Source organism: Schistocerca serialis, unplaced genomic scaffold (assembly GCF_023864345.2).
Source record: "Schistocerca serialis cubense isolate TAMUIC-IGC-003099 unplaced genomic scaffold, iqSchSeri2.2 HiC_scaffold_1401, whole genome shotgun sequence".
Lineage (NCBI taxonomy): Eukaryota > Metazoa > Arthropoda > Insecta > Orthoptera > Acrididae > Schistocerca > Schistocerca serialis.
The window spans coordinates 2,885,042-2,905,852 of record NW_026047627.1 but is presented as its reverse complement, the minus strand read 5'-3'; the positions used below and the strand labels follow the sequence as shown (position 1 = coordinate 2,905,852).

Genomic DNA, 20,811 nt, shown 5'->3' with positions numbered 1-20,811 from the left:
AGGAACCATCCTGTGCAGACTTCCTACGTACCTCGACCTCCCAGCCTTCGACCGGTACTTCCACCAAACGTCCTCCCAAAAAGGCTCATAGGAAGCACAGTTCTCCTTCTCCGCCACGGCGCATTTCTTCTCCTGCGCCACCCAGCGGTTGCCGCCCCAGGCCGTCATCCGTTTCGCCTGGCCGCACCGCTGGTAGCCGTACATCTGGCCGTTCACCGGCGGAGGAAGCTCCCCCTCCCGGCCATCCTCCCAAGATGGCCGATGAAGCTCCCCCTCCCGGCCATCCTCCCAAGATGGCCGATGAAGCTCCCCCTCCCGGCCATCCTCCCAAGATGGCCGATGAAGCTCCCCCTCCCGGCCATCCTCCCAAGATGGCCGATGAACCTATAGACCCAATGGACGATGACTGTCCACCTACTGATAGCGGCGGCAGTGGTCGCTCGAAGCCAGGCCCTCAGCGGCCTTCGAGGTGACCCATTCTTTCATCTTCCTTTTCTTACGATGCCACTTATTCACTGGAATATTCGCAGCATTCGCTCCAACCGAGAGGACTTGAAGTTGATGCTCCGCTTGCACCGTCCGCTCGTCGTAGCCCTCCAGGAAACGATGCTACGCCCATGCGATCAAATTGCCTTGGCACACTAAACCTCTGTGCGTTTTGACCTACCCCCTGTGGTAGGTATCCCAGCTCGTGGAGGGGTTATGTTGCTGGTCCGGGATGATATTTACTACGATCCTATCACGTTGCACACCGGCCTGCAGGCAGTTGCCATCCGCATTACTCTCTCCACTTTTACGTTTTCCTTTTGTACTGTTTACACTCCATCGTCATCTGCCGTTACCAGGGCAGACATGATGCAACTTATTGCTCAGCTACCTGAACCATTTTTGTTAACTGGAGACTTCAATGCCCACCATCCCCTTTGGGGCTCTCCAGCATCCTGCCCGAGGGGCTCTTTGTTAGCAGACCTTTTCAACCAGCTCGATCTTGTCTGCCTCAATACTGGCGCCCCTACTTTTCTTTCAGACACATCTCACACCTATTCCCATTTAGACCACTCTATATGTACTCCCCAACTTGCACGCGAGTTTGAGTGGTATGCACTTTCTGATACATATTCGAGCGACCACTTCCCGTGTGTTATCCATCTCCTGCAGCATACCCCCTCTCCGTGCTCCTCTAGTTGGACCATCTCCAAGGCAGACTGGGGGCTCTTCTCTTCCAGGGCGACCTTTCAGGATCAAACCTTCACAAGCTGCGATCGTCAGGTCGCACACATCACGGAAGTCATTCTCGCTGCTGCTGAATATTCCATCCCTCACCCTACTTCTTCTCCACGTCGCGTACCGGTCCCCTGGTGGACCGCAGCATGTAGAGACGCTTTACGTGCTGGTCGACGTGCTTTACGCACATTTAAGCGCCACCCTACAGTGGCGAATTGTATCAATTATAAACGATTACGTGCTCAGTGTCGTCGTATTATCACAGAAAGCAAGAAAGCCAGCTGGGCTGCTTTCACAAGCACCTTCAACAGTTTTACTCCTTCTGTTGTCTGGGGTAGCCTGCGCCGGCTATCTGGCACTAAGGTCCACTCACCAGTTTCTGGCTTGAAGATCGCGAATGACGTCCTTGTGGCCCCTTAGGCTGTCTCCAATGCCTTCGGCCGCTTTTTCGCAGAGGTTTCGAGCTCCGCTCATTACCACCCTGCCTTCCTCCCCCGCAAACAGGCAGAGGAGGCTAGGCCACCTAACTTCCGCTCCTCGAATTGTGAAAGTTATTATGCCCCATTCACCATGCGGGAACTCGAAAACGCACTTCGCCGATCACGGTCCTCCGCTCCAGGGCCTGATTCTATTCATATTCAGATGCTGAAGAACCTTTCTCCTGCGGGTAAAGGTTTTCTTCTTCGTACATACAATCGCATCTGGATTGAGGGACATGTTCCCGCATGCTGGCGCGAGTCTATTGTTGTCCCGATTCCTAAGCCGGGGAAGGACAAGCACTTTCCTTCCAGTTATCGACCTATCTCGCTTACCAGCTGTGTCTGTAAAGTGATGGAGCGAATGGTTAACTCTCGGTTGGTTTGGCTGCTCGAGTCTCGACGCCTACTTACCAATGTACAATGTGGATTTCGTAGGCGCCGCTCTGCTGTTGACCATCTGGTTACCTTGTCGACCTTCATTATGAATAACTTCTTGCGGAAGCGCCCGACCGCGGCTGTGTTCTTTGATTTGGAGAAGGCTTACGACACCTGTTGGAAGGCGGGCATTCTCCGCACCATGCATACATGGGGCCTTCGCGGTCGCCTCCCTCTTTTCATTCGTTCCTTTTTAATGGATCGACAGTTCAGGGTACGTGTGGGTTCTGTCCTGTCCGACACCTTTCGCCAGGAGAATGGGGTGCCACAGGGCTCAGTCTTGAGCGTCGCTCTCTTCGCCATCGCGATCAATCCAATAATGGATTGCCTCCCAGCTGATGTATCAGGCTCCCTTTTCGTGGACGATTTTACCATCTATTGCAGCGCGCAGTGTACACGTGTCCTGGAGCGCTGTCTTCAGCGTTCTCTTGACCGTCTTTACTCCTGGAGTGTCGCCAATGGCTTCCGTTTTTCTGCCGAGAAGACGGTCTGTATTAACTTCTGGCGCTACAAAGAGTTTCTCCCACCGTCCTTACGACTCGGTCCCGTTGCTCTCCCAATCGTGGAGACAACCAAATTTTTAGGCCTTACATTTGACAGGAAACTTAGCTGGTCTCCACATGTGTCATATTTGGCCGCCCGTTGTACCCGTTCTTTAAATGTCCTCCGTGTTCTCAGTGGTCTGTCGTGGGGAGCGGATCGAACCGTCCTACTTCGTCTATATCGGTCGATCGTCCGCTCCAAGCTGGATTATGGGAGCTTCGTATACTCCTCTGCACGGCCATCCATCTTACGTCGCCTCAACTCCATACAACATCGGGGTTTACGACTTGCGATCGGAGCATTTTATACCAGTCCCGTAGAGAGTCTTCATGCTGACGCTGGCGAATTGCCACTCACGTACCGGCGCGATATACTGCTTTGTCGGTATGCCTGTCGGCTACTGTCAATGCCCGACCATCCGTCTTATCGTTCCTTTTTTGACGACTCTCTTGACCGTCAATACGGGTTGTATGTCTCAGCCCTGCTACCCCCTGGAGTTCGCTTTCGTCGCCTCCTTCAACACCTTAATTTTTCACTCCCTGCAACCTTTCGAGTGGGCGAGAGCCGCACGCCACCTTGGCTCCAGGCTCAGGTCCGCGTTCACCTTGACCTCAGCTCGCTCCCAAAAGAGGTCACTCCCGGTTCGGTCTACCACTCCCGTTTTTTGGAACTTCGTTCGAAGTTCATCGACATGACTTTCATTTATACAGATGGCTCTAAGACCAATGACGGGGTCGGGTGTTCCTTTATTGTCGAGGCACAAAGTTTCAAATACCGGCTCCATGGCCATTGTTCGGTCTTCACAGCTGAGCTCTTTGCCCTCTACCAGGCTGTTCTTTACATCTGCCGCCACCGACATTCTGCTTATTTCATCTGCTCAGATTCTCTGAGCGCCATCCAGAGCCTCAGTGATCCGTACCCGGTTCACCCTTTGGTGCACCGGATCCAACGCTCTCTTCAGCAGCTGGTGGACGTCGGTTCTCCAATTAGCTTTATGTGGGTTCCTGGCCATGTCGGTATCCCTGGGAACGAAGCTGCAGATCGCGGCCAAGGCTGCGGTCCTCCAGCCTCGGACAGCTTTTTGTTGCGTCCCTTCGTCTGATTTTAGCAGGGTGATTTGTCGGCGCATCTTATCTCTGTGGCATGCCGATTGGGCTGCACTTACCGACAACAAGCTTCGGGCCTTGAAACCTCTTCCCGTGGCTTGGACGTCCTCCTCACGCCCTTCTCGGCGGGAGGAGATCGTTTTAGCCCGGTTAAGAATTGGACACTGCCGGTTCAGCCATCGCCATCTGCTGACGGCTGCGCCGGCGCCGTTCTGCCCATGTGGGCACTTGCTGACGGTTAGACACATTTTAATGTCCTGTCCAGATCTTAACACACTGCGCCTCGATCTTAACCTGCCAAATACTTTCGATGCCATTTTAGCGGATGACCCACGAGCAGCTGCTCGTGTTCTTCGTTTTATCAATTTGACAAACCTCGCTAAGGACATTTGATGATGCTGTTTTTTAATCCTAAGCCTGTCAGTCTGTCTTTTATCGTGTTTTCCATTTTAGTTGTTGTGGTCAACTTGTGCCTCGCGGTGTATTCTTAGAGTAGTCAGGGCGCTAATGACCATTGAAGTTGTGCGCCCTAAAACCACAAAAAAAAAAAAAAAAAACAACGACCTGGCGACACGTCTCCAGTCACCGACAGCCCACTGTCCGTGTTGGCGGACCCAGGCGACGCGTAGAGCTGCGTGCTGTGCAGTCATCGACGGTACATGAGTGGGCCTTCGGCTCCGAAACGCCATATCGATCATGGTTCGTTGAATGGTCCGAACGCTGACACACGTTGATGGCCCAGCATTGAAATCTGCAGCAATTTGCGGAAGGGTTGCACTTCTGTCACGTTAAACGATTCTCTTCAGTCGTCGTCGATCCCTTTCTTGCAGGATCTTTTTCCGGCCGCAGCGATGTCGGAGATTTGATGTTTTACCAGATTTCTGATATCCACGGTACACTCGTGTAATGGTCGTAGGGGAGAATCCCCACTTGATCGCTACCTCGGAGATGCTGTGTCTCTTCGCTAGTGCACCGACTACGAGGTGCATTCAAGTTCTAAGGCCTCCGATTTTTTTTCTAATTAACTACTCACCCAAAATCGATCAAACTGGCGTTACTTCTCGACGTAATCGCCCTGCAGACGTACACATTTTTCACAACGCTGACGCCATGATTCCATGGCAGCGGCGAAGGCTTCTTAAGGAGTCTGTTTTGACCACTGGAAAATCGCTGAGGCAATAGCAGCACGGCTGGTGAATGTGCGGCCACGGAGAGAGTCTTTCATTGTTGGAAAAAGCCCAAAGTCACTAGGAGCCAGGTCAGGTGAGTAGGGAGCATGAGGAATTACTTCAAAGTTATCACGAAGAAACTGTTGCGTAACGTTAGCTCGATGTGCGGGTGCATTGTCTCGGTGAAACAGCACACACGCAGCCCTTCACGGACGTTTTTGTTGCAGTGCAGGAAGGAATTTGTTCTTCAAAACATTTTCGTAGGATGCACCTGTTACCGTAGTGCCCTTTGGAACGCAATGGGTAAGCGTTACGCCCTCGCTGTCCCAAAACATGGACACCATCATTTTTTCAGCACTGGCGGTTACCCGAAATTTTTTTGGGGGCGGTGAATCTGTGTGCTTCCATTGAGCTGACTGGCGCTTTGTTTCTGGATTGAAAAATGGCATCCACGTCTCATCCATTGTCACAACCGAGGAAAAGAAAGTCCCATTCCTCCTGTCATTGCGCGTCAACATTGTTTGGCAACATGCCACACGGGCAGCCATGTGGTCGTCCGTCAGCATTCGTGGCACCCACCTGGATGACACTTTTCGCATTTTCAGGTCGTCATGCAGGATTGTGTGCACAGAAACCACCGAAATGCCAACTCTGGAGGCGATCTGTTCAACAGCCATTCGGCGATCCCCCAAAACAATTCTCTCCACTTTCTCGATCATGTCATCAGACCGGCTTGTGCGAGCCCGAGGTTGTTTCGGTTTGTTGTCACACGATGTTCTGCCTTCAATAAACTGTCGCACCCACGAACGCACTTTCGACACATCCATAACTCCATCACCACATGTCTCCTTCAACTGTCGATGAATTTCAGTTGGTTTCACACCATGCAAATTCAGAAAACGAGTGATTGCACACTGTTGAAGTAAGGAAAACATCGCCATTTTAAGTATTTAAAACAGTTCTCATTCTCGCCGCTGGCGGTAAAATTCCATCTGCCGTACGGTGCTGCCATCTCTGGGACGTATTGACAATGAACGCGGCCTCATTGTAAAACAATGCGCATGTTTCTATCTCTTTCCAGTCCGGAGAAAAAAAATCGGAGGCCTTAGGACTTGAATGCACCTCGTAAAACACCACGTTCAGACTCACTCCAATCTTGATAGGCTGCCGTTGTAGCAGCAGTAACCGACCTAACGAATGAACCAGACACTCGTGTTACATAGGCGTTGCCGACCACAGCGCCTTGTTCTACCTTTTTCTTTGGTGCTTGAGTGTATACGAAGATGTTTCTGCGAACATTACAGATTCTTTTCGTGAATAAATAGGTCTTCAACGTCATTCCAGTCGGGGGAAATGTAGCACCCGATCGAAACTCGAAACGGGCATCGATTAGCAGCAGAATAACGTTGTGGAAAGCTTTGCACACAAAATGTATAGCTACACAGGCGAGTCAACTATACAGGGTGGCCCACTGATCGTGACCGGGCCACATATCTCACGAAATAAGCGTCAAACGAGAAAACTACAAAGAACGAAACTCGTCTAGCTTGAAAGGGGAAAACCAGATGGCGCTATGGTTGGCCCGCTAGACGGCGTTGCCATAGGTCAAAGGGATATCAACTGTGTTTTTTTAAATAGGAATTCCCATTTTTATTACATATTAGTGTAGTACGTAAAGAAATATGAATGTTTTAGTTGGACCACTTTTTTCGCTTTGTAATAGATGGCGCTGTAATAGTCACAAACGTATAAGTACGTGGTATCACGTAACATTCCGCCAGTGCGGACGGTATTTGCTTCGTGATACATTACCCTTGTTAAAATGGACCGTTTACCAACTGCCGAAAAGGTCGATATCGTGTTGATGTATGGATATTGTGATCAAAATGCCCGCCGGGCGTGTGCTATGTATGCTGCTCGGTATCCTGGACGACATCATCCAAGTGTCCGGCCGTACGCCGGATAGTTACGTTATTTAAGGAAACAGGAAGTGTTCAGCCACATATGAAACGTCACCCGCCGGCCGTTGTGGCCGTGCGGTTCTAGGCGCTACAGTCTGGAACCGCGTGACCGCTACGGTCGCAGGTTCGAATCCTGCATTGGGCACGGATGTATGTGACGTCCTTAGGTTAGTTAGGTTTAAGTAGTTCTAACTTCTAGGGGACTGATGACCACAGCAGTTAAGTCCCATAGTGCTCAGAGCCATTTGAACCATTTGAAGCGTCAACCATGACCTGCAACAAATGATGATGCCCAAGTAAGTGTTTTAGCTGTTGTAGTAGACAAATTGTGCGAGAATCGGGAATGTCTAAAACGTCGGTGTTGAGAATGCTACATCAACATCGATTGCACCCGTACCATATTTCTATGCACCAGGAATTGCATGGCGACGATTTTGAACGTCGTGTACAGTTCTGCCACTGGGCACAAGAGAAATTACGGGACGATGACAGATTTTTTGCACGCGTTATATTCAGCGACGAAGCGCCATTCGCCGACAGCGGTAACGTAAACCGGCATAATATGCACTACTGGGCAACAGAAAATCCACGATGCCTGTGACAAGTGGAACATCAGCGACCTCGGCGGGTTAATGTATGGTGCGGCATTATGGGAGGAAGGATAATTGGCCCCCGTTTTATCGAAGGCAATCTAAATGGTGCAATGTATACCGATTTCCTACGTAATGTTCTACCGATGTTACTACAAGATGTTTCACTGCATGACAGAATGGCGATGTACTTACGTGATGGATGTTCGGCACATATCTCGCGTGCGGTTGAAGCGGTATTGAATTGCATATTTCATGACAGGTGGATCGGTCGTCGAAGTACCATACCGCGGCCCGCACGTTGACCGGATCTGACATCCCCGGATTTCTATCTGTGGAGGAAGTTGAAGGATATTTGCTGTCGTGATCCACCGACAACGCCTGACAACATGCGTCAGCGCATTGTCAATGCATGTGCGAACATTACGGAAGGCGAACTACTCGCTGTTGAGAGGAATGTCGTTACACGTATTGCTAAATGCATTGAGGTTCACGGACATTATTTTGAGCATTTATTGCATTAATGTGGTATTTACAGGTAATCACACTGTAACAGCATGCGTTCTCAGAAATGATAAGTTCACGAAGGTACATGTAACACATTGGAACAACCGAAATGAAATGTTCATCGTACATACGTTCTGTATTTTAATGTAAAAAAACAACTTGTCACCAACTGTTGGTCTAAAATTGTGAGCCATATGTTTGTGAGTATTACAGCGCCAGCTATCACAAAGCGAAAAGGTGGTTCAACTAAAACATTCATATTCCTTACGTACTATACGAATATGTAATAAAAATTGCCAACCATAGCGCCATCTGGTTTCCCCCTTCAAGCTAGGCAAGTTTCGTTCTTTGTAGATTTTTCGTTTGACGCTTATTTCGTGAGATATGTGGCCCGGTCAGGATCAGTCGACCACCCTGTAGATAAATTTTCGTTAAGGGGCTCCGGAAAGGCTCAAAATCATGAAAAGTTCAATTTTTACTTTTTTGCGTTTTCTGAATCTGCAGACTATTACCTTTTAATAGATATATAATTTATTCGATTCCGAAGACTACAACTATTTTTAATTTTTTTTGAAAATGTGTTCTACATGGGCGTGACCCACTGTGGCGCTGTTAAACTGCTGTCAAATGGTGTTATTATTAACGTCCGTTTTCATCAGGTACATTTTAGTGATGTCAGATGAAGTATGTGTTGTGGCTAACCTGTGATGGTTCAATATATATCGCTGGTGTGATTGTCGATTGTTTCATGTTTATTTACTCTGTCGTTATCTCGAAAATATTCGTAATTAACTGACAGTGTAATTGACAAAATACAGAACTATTATGGAATGGCTATTAGGCAAAATACACAGTGTCGACGAAATGAAGAAGGCTGTTTGGGCTCTTTTTATCATACTTCTTCAACCGATGAAAATCCCCAACATAGCTTGTGTCCCAAAGAAGAAGACAGTTGGTGTAAATATAACAAAGGATTGCTAACTGGTGAAGTGTACACTCATAAGCATAGTCTGCCTCATGCAATAATGGAGGTGATAAAACCTATTTTCAGAGACTTAGCAGCACCTGAACTGTTGAAAAAGTGTTTTCAGGGAAAAACGCAAAACCCCAATGAAAGTGTAAATAGTGTTATAAGGTCGAGAATCCCCAAGACTTTATTTGTTGGAATAGAAACACTTCACTTTGGTGTGTATGATGCTGTTGCGACTTTCAATGATGGCAACATTGTAAGGTGCAAGGTATTTAGAAACATGGGAGTGAAGATAGGTTCTAACATGGTACGAGCGATGCCTGCTTTAGACAAGGAACGCCTTCGGGCTGCAGACAGGGCTGTAAAGAGTCTAGAAATACAAGCAAGAGTAAACAGGAGGAGGAACAAGAGGAAGCTGGAGGAGGAGTTTGCAGAGGATGAAGATAATTCATCCTATGGACCTGGAATGCACTAAAAAGTTAATCCAATCTTTGTCGTTCGATTCCCAAAACTTTTATTTTCTGATAATAATTACATGTTTTCTAAGGATCTTCCAAACATATTTGTTTCAAACTTTCAGTAAATGTTACACAGTACCTTCTGCATAATTTAACACAGCCTTTTTCCAAAAAACTTTGGTTTTGAAAACATAAATAAAAAAATTGCAAAAAATGTTGTGAATTTTAATTACAATTGAAACAAATCATCTTTAATAACTGAACTAAAATTTTGTAAAATCCCTGTGGTAAGTTGTAGCCCATATTCCAATAAATAATCAGTAAAAAGTTCAACTTCCTACCTCAAATACTTTGTGAGGAAAGATGTAATTTATAAGCGTTATTTTAACATTGCAAGTATAGGGTGTTCCGGAGCCCCTTAATGAGACAGAATACCGTGACAAACAAGTCCATGTTAAAAATTTAGATTAGTACATGTTTCAGAGATTCAGCGTCTGTAGACACTGCAGAATATTCCTATCTGTAGGAATTTAATGCGAGAGATGGCTCCATTCGCCGTATTTTGATGATTATTTGGTAGAGGTTGCGGATGTGGGAGGACTCGGGGTTTCACGTTCCCAGCTGCCCTGCCAGCGGGCGCGTTGCGGTGAGCTGCCCACCCACCGAGGAGGGCTGCGAAGGGCTGCCAAGTCTCACCCGACGACGCAACTCTCATCCAGCGTACGTAAAGTTCGCCACTGCGACTTTAAATACGAATCAGTGGTTTCCGTTCTGGAGCGGGAGGGGCTCAGCCGCAAGCGTTGTGGCTGCGCGAGCCACGCCCACGTTCTCACTGCACATCGGGCAGCTTTTTCACTCTGCACTTATCTGGCCCGGCAAACTATATCTAGTGTCGTGTTTGATATTAATTAGTGCATACTATACGTGCCCTGAAGACCCTGTTTAAGGACATCATTCGTGTGGAAATATGATGTGTCCGTGGAACACATTCACTTTATGATTCGTGCCATCTCTGGCAGTGATGACCTGCTCAGAACATCTGCACACACCCAGATTTTCCGTCGGCAGTGGGGAGTGAGGTAAGAACACAACCTCACCCAGCGCCACAATATTATATTCTGGTTCGTCGTCCAACAGTTCTCACAGTGGTTACGTGAGTCTCCATATCAAAGGGCTCAATTGAGAGTTCAGATTTTTAGATACCATATTCCCTTTGAAAGTGACTGTTGTTGTTGTTGTTGTGGTCTTCAGTCCTGAGACTGGTTTGATGCAGCTCTCCATGCTACTCTATCCTGTGCAAGCTCCTTCATCTCCCAGTACCTACTGCAACCTACATCCTTCTGTATCTGTTTGGTGTATTCATCTCTTGGTCTCCCTCCACGCTGCCCTCCAATACTAAATTGGTGATCCCTTGATGCCTCAGAACATGTCCTACCAACCGATCCCTTCTTCTGGTCAAGTTGTGCCACAAACTTCTCTTCTCCCCAATCCTATTCAATACTTCCTCATTAGTTACGTGATCTACTCATCTAATCTTCAGTATTCTTCTGTAGCACCAAATTTCGAAAGCTTCTATTCTCTTCTTGTCCAAACTATTTACCGCCCATGTTTCACTTCCATACATGGCTACACTCCATAAAAACACTTTCAGAAATGACTTCCTGACACTTAAATCTATACTCGATGTTAACAAATTTTTCTTCTTCAGAAACGCTTTCCTTGCCATTGCCAGTCTACATTTTATATCCTCTCTACTTCGACCATCGTCAGTTATTTTGCTCCCCAAATAGCAAAACTCCTTTACTACTTTAAGTGTCTCATTTCCTAATCTAATTCCCTTAGCATCACCCGACTTAATTCGACTACATTCCATTATCCTCGTTTTTCTTTTGTTGATGTTCATCTTATACCCTCCTTTCAAGACACTATCCATTCCGTTCAGCTGCTCTTCCAAGTCCTTTGCTGCCTCTGACAGAATTACAATGTCACCGGCGAACCTCAAAGTTTTTGTTTCTTTTCCATGGGTTTTAATACCTACTCCGAACTTTTCTTTTGTTTCCTTTATTGCTTACTCAATATACAGATTGAATAACATCGGGGAGAGGCTACAACCCTGTCACACACCCTTCCCAACCACTGCTTCCCTTTCATGCCCCTCGACTCTTACAAATGCCATCTGGTTTCTGTACAAATTGTAAATAGCCTTTCGCTCCCTGTATTTTACCCCTGCCACCTTCAGAATTTGAAAGATAGTATTCCAGTCAACATTGTCAAAAGATTTCTCCAAGTCTACAAATGCTAGAAACGTAGGTTTGCCTTCCCTTAATCTTTCTTCTAAGATAAGTCGTAAGGTCAGTATTGCCTCACGTGTTCCAACATTTCTACGGAATCCAAACTGATCTTCCCCGAGGTCGGCTTCTATCAGTTTTTCCAGTCTGTAAAGAATGTAGTATTTTGCAGCCGTGACTTATTAAACTGAAAGTTCGGTAATTTTCACATCTGTCAACAACTGCTTTCTTTGGGATTGGAATTATTATATTCTTCTTGAAGTCTCAAGGTATTTCGCTTGTCTCATAGATCTTGCTCACCAGGTGGTAGAGTTTTGTCGGGACTGGCTCTCCCAAGGCTGTCAGTAGTTCTAATGGAATGTTGTCTACTCCTGGGGTCTTGTTTCGACTCAGGTCTTTCAGTGCTCAGTCAAACTCTTTACGCAGTATCATATCTCTCATTTCATCTTCATCTACATCCTCTTCCATTTCCATAATATTGTCCTCATGTACGTCACCCTTGTATAGACCCTCTATATACTCCTTCCACCTTTCTGCTTTCCCTTTTTTGCTTAGAACTAGGTTTCCATGTAAGCTCTTGATATTCATGCAAGTGGTTCTCCCTTCTCCAAAGGTCTCTTTAATTTTCCTGTAAGCGGTATCTATTTTACCCCTAGTGAGATAAGCCTCTACATCCTTACATTTGTCCTCTAGCCATCCCTGCTTAGCCATTTTGCACTTGCTGTCGATCTCATTTTTGAGACGTTTGTATTCCTTTTTGCCTGCTTCATTTACTGCATTTTTGTATTTTCTCCTTCCATCAATTAAGTTCAATATTTCTTCTGTTATCAAGGGTTTCTACTAGCCGTCGTCTTTTTACCTATTTGATCCTCTGCTGCCTTCACTATTTCATCCCTCAAAGCTACCCATCCTTCTTCTACTGTATTTCTTTCCCCCATTCCTGTCAATTGTTCCCTTATGCTCTCCCTGAAACTCTATACAACCTCTGGTTCTTTCAGTTTATCCAGGTCCCATCTCCTTAAATTCCCACCTTTTTGCAGTTTCTTCAGTTTTAATCTACAGTTCATAACCAGTAGATTGTGGTCAGAGTCCACATCTGCGCCTGGAAATGTCTTACAATTTAAAACCTGGTTCCTAAATCTCTGTCTTACCATTATGTAATCTATCTGATACGTTTTAGTATCTCCAGGATTCTTCGAGGTATACAACCTTCTTTTATGATTCTTGAACCAAGTGGTAGCTATGATTAAGTTATGCTCTGCGCAATATTCTACGAGACGGCTTCCTCTTTCATTTCTTAGCTCCAGTCAATATTCACTTACTATGTTTCCTTCTCTCCCTTTTCCTACTGACGAATTCCAGTCACCCATGACTATTAAATTTCCGTATCCTTTCACTACCTGAATAATTTCTTTTATCTCATCATCTGCAGACCTAGTTGGCATATAAACTTGTACTACTGTAGTAGGCGTGGGCTTTTGGTCAGGTGAATACAGGGTTATAAACACAAAAGCAAATAGGGGTAATGCAGGTGTAGGTTTAATAATGAATAAAAAAATAGGAGTGCGGATAAGCTACTACAAATAGCATAGTGAACGCATTATTGTGGCCAAGATAGACACAAAGTCTTGTTCCTTCTGGCACCGAACTTCGCTAATTCCCACTATATCTAACTTTAACCTATCCATTCCCCTTTTTAAATTTTCTAACCTACCTGCCCGATTAAGGGATCTGACATTCCTCGTTCCGATCCGTAGAACGCCAGTTTTCTTTCTCCTGATAACGACGTCCTCTTGAGTAGTCCCCGCCCGGAGATCCGAATGGGGGACTATTTTACCTCCGGAATATTTTACCCAAGAGGACGCCATCATCATTTATCCATACAGTAGAGCTGCATGCCCTCGGGAAAAATTACGGCTGTAGTTTCCCCTTGCTTTCAGCCGTTCGCAGTGCCAGAACAGCAAGGCAATTTTGGCTAGTGTTACAGGGCCAGATCAGTCAATCATCCAGACCGTTGCTCCTGCAACTACTGAAAAGGCTGCTGCCGCTCTTCAGAAACCACACGTTTGTCTGGCCTCTCAACAGATACCCCTCCGCTGTGGTTGCACCTACGGTATGGCTATCTGTATCGTTGAGGCACGCAAGCCTCCCCACCAACGGCAAGGTCCATGGTTCATGGGGGGAGGGAGGCAAACTGAGCAGCTACTTAAGTTCTTCACGGGCTTGCTGCCGAATATAATCGACTTCAATACACGATATTTCGGCCACCCATCTGGCCGCCATGTTCAGGTGCCGTCGCTGAGACACAGTCACGCTACTTGATTGAGAAGTGGCGGCTGCGGTCTCATAAACTCACCTACGGCCGGGAGAGCGGTGTGCTGGCCACGTGCCCCTCCGTATCCGCATCCAGTGACGCCTGTGAGCTGAGGACGACACGGCGGCCGGTCGGTGCCATTGGACCTTCCGAGGCCTGTTCGGACGGAGAGTGTGCGGAGACTCAATCCAGAACTGTTGGATACTGTCCGGCGGAATAGAATTATGTAATTTGATGACAGGTAAGCTTTCACAGTACCAGTAAGGGAAAAAGTACGAAAACGGTTAATCTATAATTATATCGCATAAAAAATATTTCTTTGCCGTGCATTGTCAGGATCTCTATATTTTCGTCTGTTAATACCCCTTTTTCTTACAAGGGAACCTCCCCGTCGCACCCCCCTCAGATTTAGCTATAAGTTGGCGCAGTGGATAGCCCTTGAAAAACTGAACACATATCAATCGAGAAAACAGGAAGAAGTTGTATGGAACTATGAAAAAAATAAGCAAAATATACGAACTGAGTAATCCATGTGCAGCATAGGGAACATAAAGGATAGTCGAAGCCCATGAGCGCTGTGGTCCCGTGGTTAGCGTGACCAGCTGCGAAACGAGAGGACCTTCGTTCAAGTTTTCCCTCGAGAGAGAAATTTAACTTTTTATTTTCAGTTTATGTGACAAACTCTTATGTTTTCATCACTTTTTTGGGAGTGATTATCACATCCACAAGAAAACCTAAATCGGGCAAGGTAGAACAATCTTTGTACCCATTCGCCAAGTGTACAAGTTACGTGGGTCGAGAACATATTCCTGTCATGTGACGCACATGCCGTCACCAGTGTCATATAGAATATATCAGACATCTTTTCCTGTGGAGGAATCGGTTGACCTATGACCATGCGATCAAATGTTTTTGGCTCCCATTGGAGAGGCACGTCCTTTCGTCTACTAATCGCACGGTTTTGCGGTGCGGTCGCAGAACACAGACACTAAACTTATTACAGTGAACAGAGACGTCAATGAACGAACGGACAGATCATAACTTTGCGAAAATAAAGAAGTAAACTTTTCGCTCGAAGAAGACTTGAACCAAGGACTTCTCGCTCCGCAGTCGCTCACGCTAAACACGGGACCACAGCGCTCCTGAATTCACGTTCTCCTGTATGTTGCATATGTTACGCATGAAGTACTCAGTTTGTATATTTTTCTAAATTTTTTCATAGTTCCACACAACTTCTTCCTGTTTTCTCGATTGACCTGTGTTCAGTTTTTCAAGGCCTATCCACTGTGCCAGCTTATAACTAAATCTGAGGGGGGTGTGATGGGGAGGTTCCCTTGTTAGCAGCCGACTACGGTCAGTTAGCGAGGTAAGCAATTCAAGATTCTAAGGCAATGCAGCCGAGAGATACGATCAAATATGTCACGCATAGACATGTCTCAAACTCACCTCCCAAAACGTACAGGCTGTCTTTCTGATAACACGTCGGTCCTGGTGGTCTAGCGGTACAGGGCGTGTGTGGAATTCGAGAGGTCGCTGGAACGAATCTTTGTCGACCCCACGGAGTTTTTTCGTCCCCTTTTTAACCTAGCCTTCAGTTGTCAACGATGTGAAGACTATTTGCCAGAAACAACAAGTGGTTCGTGTACTGTGGGTCCCCTTTCCCCAGTCAGGTAACTACGTCCTCGGAGAAACAGCAGGTGGCCGCCACTGAGCCACACCGAATTATTATTCTGAAGAGCCAAAGAAACAGACACACCCGCGTGATATCGTGTAGGGCCCACGCCAGCACGCAGAAGTGCCGCAACACGACGTGGCAAGGGCTCGACTGATATGGAGGGAAGAGACACCATGAATCCTGCAGTGATGTGCAAAAAAGCGAAAGAGTACGAGGGGGTTGAGCTCTTTTCCCAACAGCACGTTACAAGGTGTCCCGATAATGATCATGTTCGGGCAGTTTGGTGCCCAACGGAAATGTTTAAGAGTATCCCTGGAGACACTCTGTAGCTATAACGGACGTGTGCGGTGTCGGGCATTTCCAGCAGGACAATACAAGTCCATCGGAATGCATAATGGACACGATGCAGGTGATCAGACAGCATGCTTACGGACGTGTCACCTGTCAGAGTTGTATCTAGACGTATGAAGTATCCCACATCACTCCAACTCCACATCGCCAACACCATTACAGAGTCTCCACCACCTTGAACGGTCCCCTACTGACATGCAAAGTCCGTGGATTCATGCGGTTGTCTCCATACCTGTACACGTGTATTGCCGCAATTAAATTTTAAACACGACTCGTCCTGCCAGGCAACATCTTTCCAGTCATCAACAGTCCAATGTCGGTGCTGAAGGGCCCAGTCGAGGCGTAAAACTTTGTGTCGTCGACCCATCAAGGGTACACGAGTGGGCCTCCAGCTCCGAAAGGCCGTATCCATGACGTTTCGTTCAATGGTTTGCACGCTGACACCTGTTGATGGCCCAGCATTGTAATCTGCAGCAGCTTGGTAAGGGGTGCACTTCTGTCACGTTGAACGATTCTCTTCAGTCATCGTTGGTCCCGTACCTGCAGGACCTTTTTCCGGCCGCAGCGATATCGACGATTTGATGTTTTAACGGATTCCTGAGATTCAAGATTCACTCGTGAAATGGGCGTACGGCAAACTCCCCATCTTCGTCGCTACGTCGCAGATGCCGTCTCATATCGCTTGTGTGCCGACTATAACAAAACGTCCAAACGTGATGAGCCTCCATTGAAGCAGCAGTAGCCGATCTAACTGCTCCAGACATCGACTGTGTAATTATAGAACCATTCCCCGTTGCAGACACCATATTTTTCGTCGCTATCCAAACGATCGTACCTCGCCGTGTGAATGACTCACGCTGGAGCGGCTGCAGCTGCTCGCAGCGCGGCAGCGGGCCGCCGCTCCAGACAGCCTGCTGGAGCCGGCCTCCGCCACCCCCACCCCCACCCACGCCGGCCACCCACTCCCTCTCGGCAGCCACGCACACCCCTTGCTGCCGCACAGAGAGCGCAGCAGTCCGGGCAGCTGCCTCACGCCGCCTCCACCCAGGCCGGCCAGGGGCTCTGCCTGCTCCAGGCACCGTCGCTCAGCGGACCCACCCTTCGCTGTGGGACCTCACGTTCTGCACGCCTGGCGACTCTATTCAGGTATCGCGAGGCACGACCAGAGGTGTAACCTCCTATCAGGGACGTGGGCCAGGGTCACCAGCAGGATGGTCTGGAGACTGATTTATCGACGGGGAAAGAAGTTATTACGGGTGTCCCGCAGGGCGTGGTCTTGTGACCAGTACAGTTTATGGTACGTTTTGACGAATTAGGATATAACAGTAGTTACAGTTTGACATTTTAGCGATGGTAAAACGGAAATTACTAATGTTCCCCTTTTGTACTGATTAACATTTCGCCTGCTCTGTGTTTTACCTTACACTGCTCGTTTCTTGGCGACACCCTACTACATCCAACATGCCAGTAAGTTACTTCACACATTTCTGATTTATCCTACACCCACAATATTTGACTTTCTAGTGTATCTTTGAGCCCCAGAATTATTATTCGAAGGTAACAGTGGCATAGACATTTAGTCTCGTCTGTTCCGTGTAATACCTCTTCACATTGACTATATCTTATCGAGTTCTGGTTCGAATGAAGCGTCTTGATGTGCGGAATACGATTGTGAGGGCGGAATATGTAAGCAATGAAGGTCAGGAGAGCACGACGTCTTACATTCTCCACGAAGAGGAGTGTTGAATAAGCCAGGTGGCAACAACACGACACAACACAATGCAGAAGACGACACGGAAATGACAGAGGGGACGGCAGAATTCAAATTCTTCTCACGAATGGAGGGAAACGGGCAGGCGAAACTGGCCCTAAATGCGCCGCGAGACGACCCTTCACTCTAGCGGAGAGTGAGGAGCATCAAAGCGAAACTGCTACAGACCGAGGAGGAGGAGGAGGAGGAGGAGGAGAGCCAGACCGTGGAGGGACTGTGCGATGGCGAGGGGCGATCTCTCAAAACAAAGAAATAGATCGGAACCCACATTCAGAAACATTTCAAAGAACTGTTTGAAAAAGAGGAAATACACTCCTGGAAATTGAAATAAGAACACCGTGAATTCATTCTCCCAGGAAGGGGAAACTATTGACACATTCCTGGGGTCAGATACATCACATGATCACACTGACAGAACCACAGGCACATAGACACAGGCAACAGAGCATGCACAATGTCGGCACTAGTACAGCAGCAATGCAGGCTGCTATTCTCCCATGGAGACTATCGTAGAGATGCTGGATGTAGTCCTGTGGAACGGCTTGCCATGCCATTTCCACCTGGCGCCTCAGTTGGACCAGCGTTCGTGCTGGACGTGCAGACCACGTGAGACGACGCTTCATCCAGTCCCAAAGATGATCAATGGGAGACAGATCCGTAGATCTTGCTGGCCAGGGTAGTTGACTTACACCTTCTAGAGCACGTTGGGTGGCACGGGATACATGCGGACGTGCATTGTCCTGTTGGAACAGCAAGTTCCCTTGCCGGTCTAGGAATGGTAGAACGATTGGTTCGATGACGGTTTGGATGTACCGTGCACTATTCAGTGTCCCCTCGACGATCACCAGTGGTGTACGGCCAGTGTAGGAGATCGCTCCCCACACCATGATGCCGGGTGTTGGCCCTGTGTGCCTCGGTCGTATGCAGTCCTGATTGTGGCGCTCACCTGCACGGCGCCAAACACGCATACGACCATACGACCATCATTGGCACCAAGGCAGAAGCGACCCTCATCGCTGAAGACGACACGTCTCCATTCGTCCCTCCATTCACGCCTGTCGCGACACCACTGGAGGCGGGCTGCACGATGTTGGGGCGTGAGCGGAAGACGGCCTAACGGTGTGCGGGACCGTAGCCCAGCTTCATGGAGACGGTTGCGAATGGTCCTCGCCGATACCCCAGGAGCAACAGTGTCCCTAATTTGCTGGGAAGTGGCGGTGCGGTCCCCTACGGCACTGCGTAGGATCCTACGGTCTTGGCGTGCATCCGTGCGTCGCTGCGGTCCGGTCCCAGGTCGACGGGCACGTGCACCTTCCGCCGACCACTGGCGACAACATCGATGTACTGTGGAGACCTCACGCCCCACGTGTTGAGCAATTCGGCGGTACGTCCACCCGGCCTCCCGCATGCCCACTATACGCCCTCGCTCAAAGTCCGTCAACTGCACATACGGTTCACGTCCACGCTGTCGCGGAATGCTACCAGTGTTAAAGACTGCGATGGAGCTCCGTATGCCACGGCAAACTGGCTGACACTGACGGCGGCGGTGCACAAATGCTGCGCAGCTAGCGCCATTCGACGGCCAACACCGCGGTTGCTGGTGTGTCCGCTGTGCCGTACGTCTGATCATTGCTTGTACAGCCCTCTCGCAGTGTCCGGAGCAAGTATGGTGGGTTGACACACCGGTGTCAATGTGTTCTTTTTTCCATTTCCAGGAGTGTATTTTATCATTTTGGTTTAGGTGGCTTTAAATATTGTGAGCTGGCATTAGACTTTTAATTAACTTACACCGCGATAACACTCGTACAGACATCGGCTGCCCCGAAGAACGTACGGTATAATATTTTTTAAACACAGAGAGCGACTCACCGCCTTCTGATAAATAGTTTGCGTGAGCGCTGCTATTTAGAAAGGAAAATATGCGTATTCTTATGCAAACTGTAATCATTAATATGGGCCTCAGGGGCTCCTGCTTATTTATGTACCAAATTACACAAAGATTAACTGAGATATTGCGTAATGTAATGATTTTTTTATATTTATTTTTCATTATTTGCAAGGCAAAACTGGAGAGAATCTCGTCTGCTGTTAGGCGGCTCAGTATTCTAAACATTAATAAACCAAATCTGTTTTGAATCTTTTTAACTTTGAAATTAATGAAGGATCAAAACTGAGAAGTCTCTCTGATTTACATTTAATATTATGACATTATTGTTTAATTAAAATATCGAGTCAGCGCAATGGCCGACGAAATCCTGCTAGGGGAGACGAGCTCCCGGCACTACAAAGTTCTGTAAAAACTGCTGGACAAGCCACGGGCGGCGCCCTGCATCGGTATGTAGGGCGTCAAAGGAGGGATGGTCAATACTCACCGACACGACACGGACGATCACTCAAAGTAAAAGCGTCCCGTTACCATCGGCTCTAAAGTGCATTCCTTAACATCTTTTTACCTTCTGTTTACCGGACTTTTTCTTCTTGTTTAAATGCAAACTACGACCTCTCAGAATAAGGAAAGCAAAGAGGTTGCAGTAGAAGAGATTTGTTTCGCAGTATTGATGACGAAAAAGCGCTCACAGCCCACCCAAGCAACGCATATTAGAAATTCTGTTTTACTAAACTTCTTTTTTTTGATCGCCCTGACTAGAGACGTCCATTCTTCTTCAACTGAACTGGCTAATGAGCTATATATCACTGCAGTACCTGCAGCTTCAGAGATCTTGTAGCGTATCTCTACATTCCTCAGTGCTCCCATGTCCCACTTCTTCACACACTGCGTCTTCCTCACTAGTCTCTTACGCTTCAGCGCACTCTACACCACTACTGAACCGTGATCTGACTCTATATATACACTCCTGGAAATGGAAAAAAGAACACATTGACACCGGTGTGTCAGACCCACCATACTTGCTCCGGACGCTGCGAGAGGGCTGTACAAGCAATGATCACACGCACGGCACAGCGGACACA

At 47.7% G+C, this 20,811-nt stretch overlaps 1 protein-coding gene across 1 annotated transcript in view; it reads left to right on the top strand.

Moving 5' to 3' along the window:
- Positions 1-254: 254 nt before the first annotated feature.
- Positions 255-20,811, top strand: part of LOC126442700 (nascent polypeptide-associated complex subunit alpha, muscle-specific form-like) — a 104,072-nt gene continuing 83,515 nt past the window's right edge. The window contains exons 1-2 of the mRNA XM_050090748.1: positions 255-469; positions 16,943-17,216. Of these exons, the coding sequence (XP_049946705.1) occupies positions 255-469; positions 16,943-17,216 (489 nt within the window). The remainder of the gene's footprint in view (positions 470-16,942; positions 17,217-20,811) is intronic.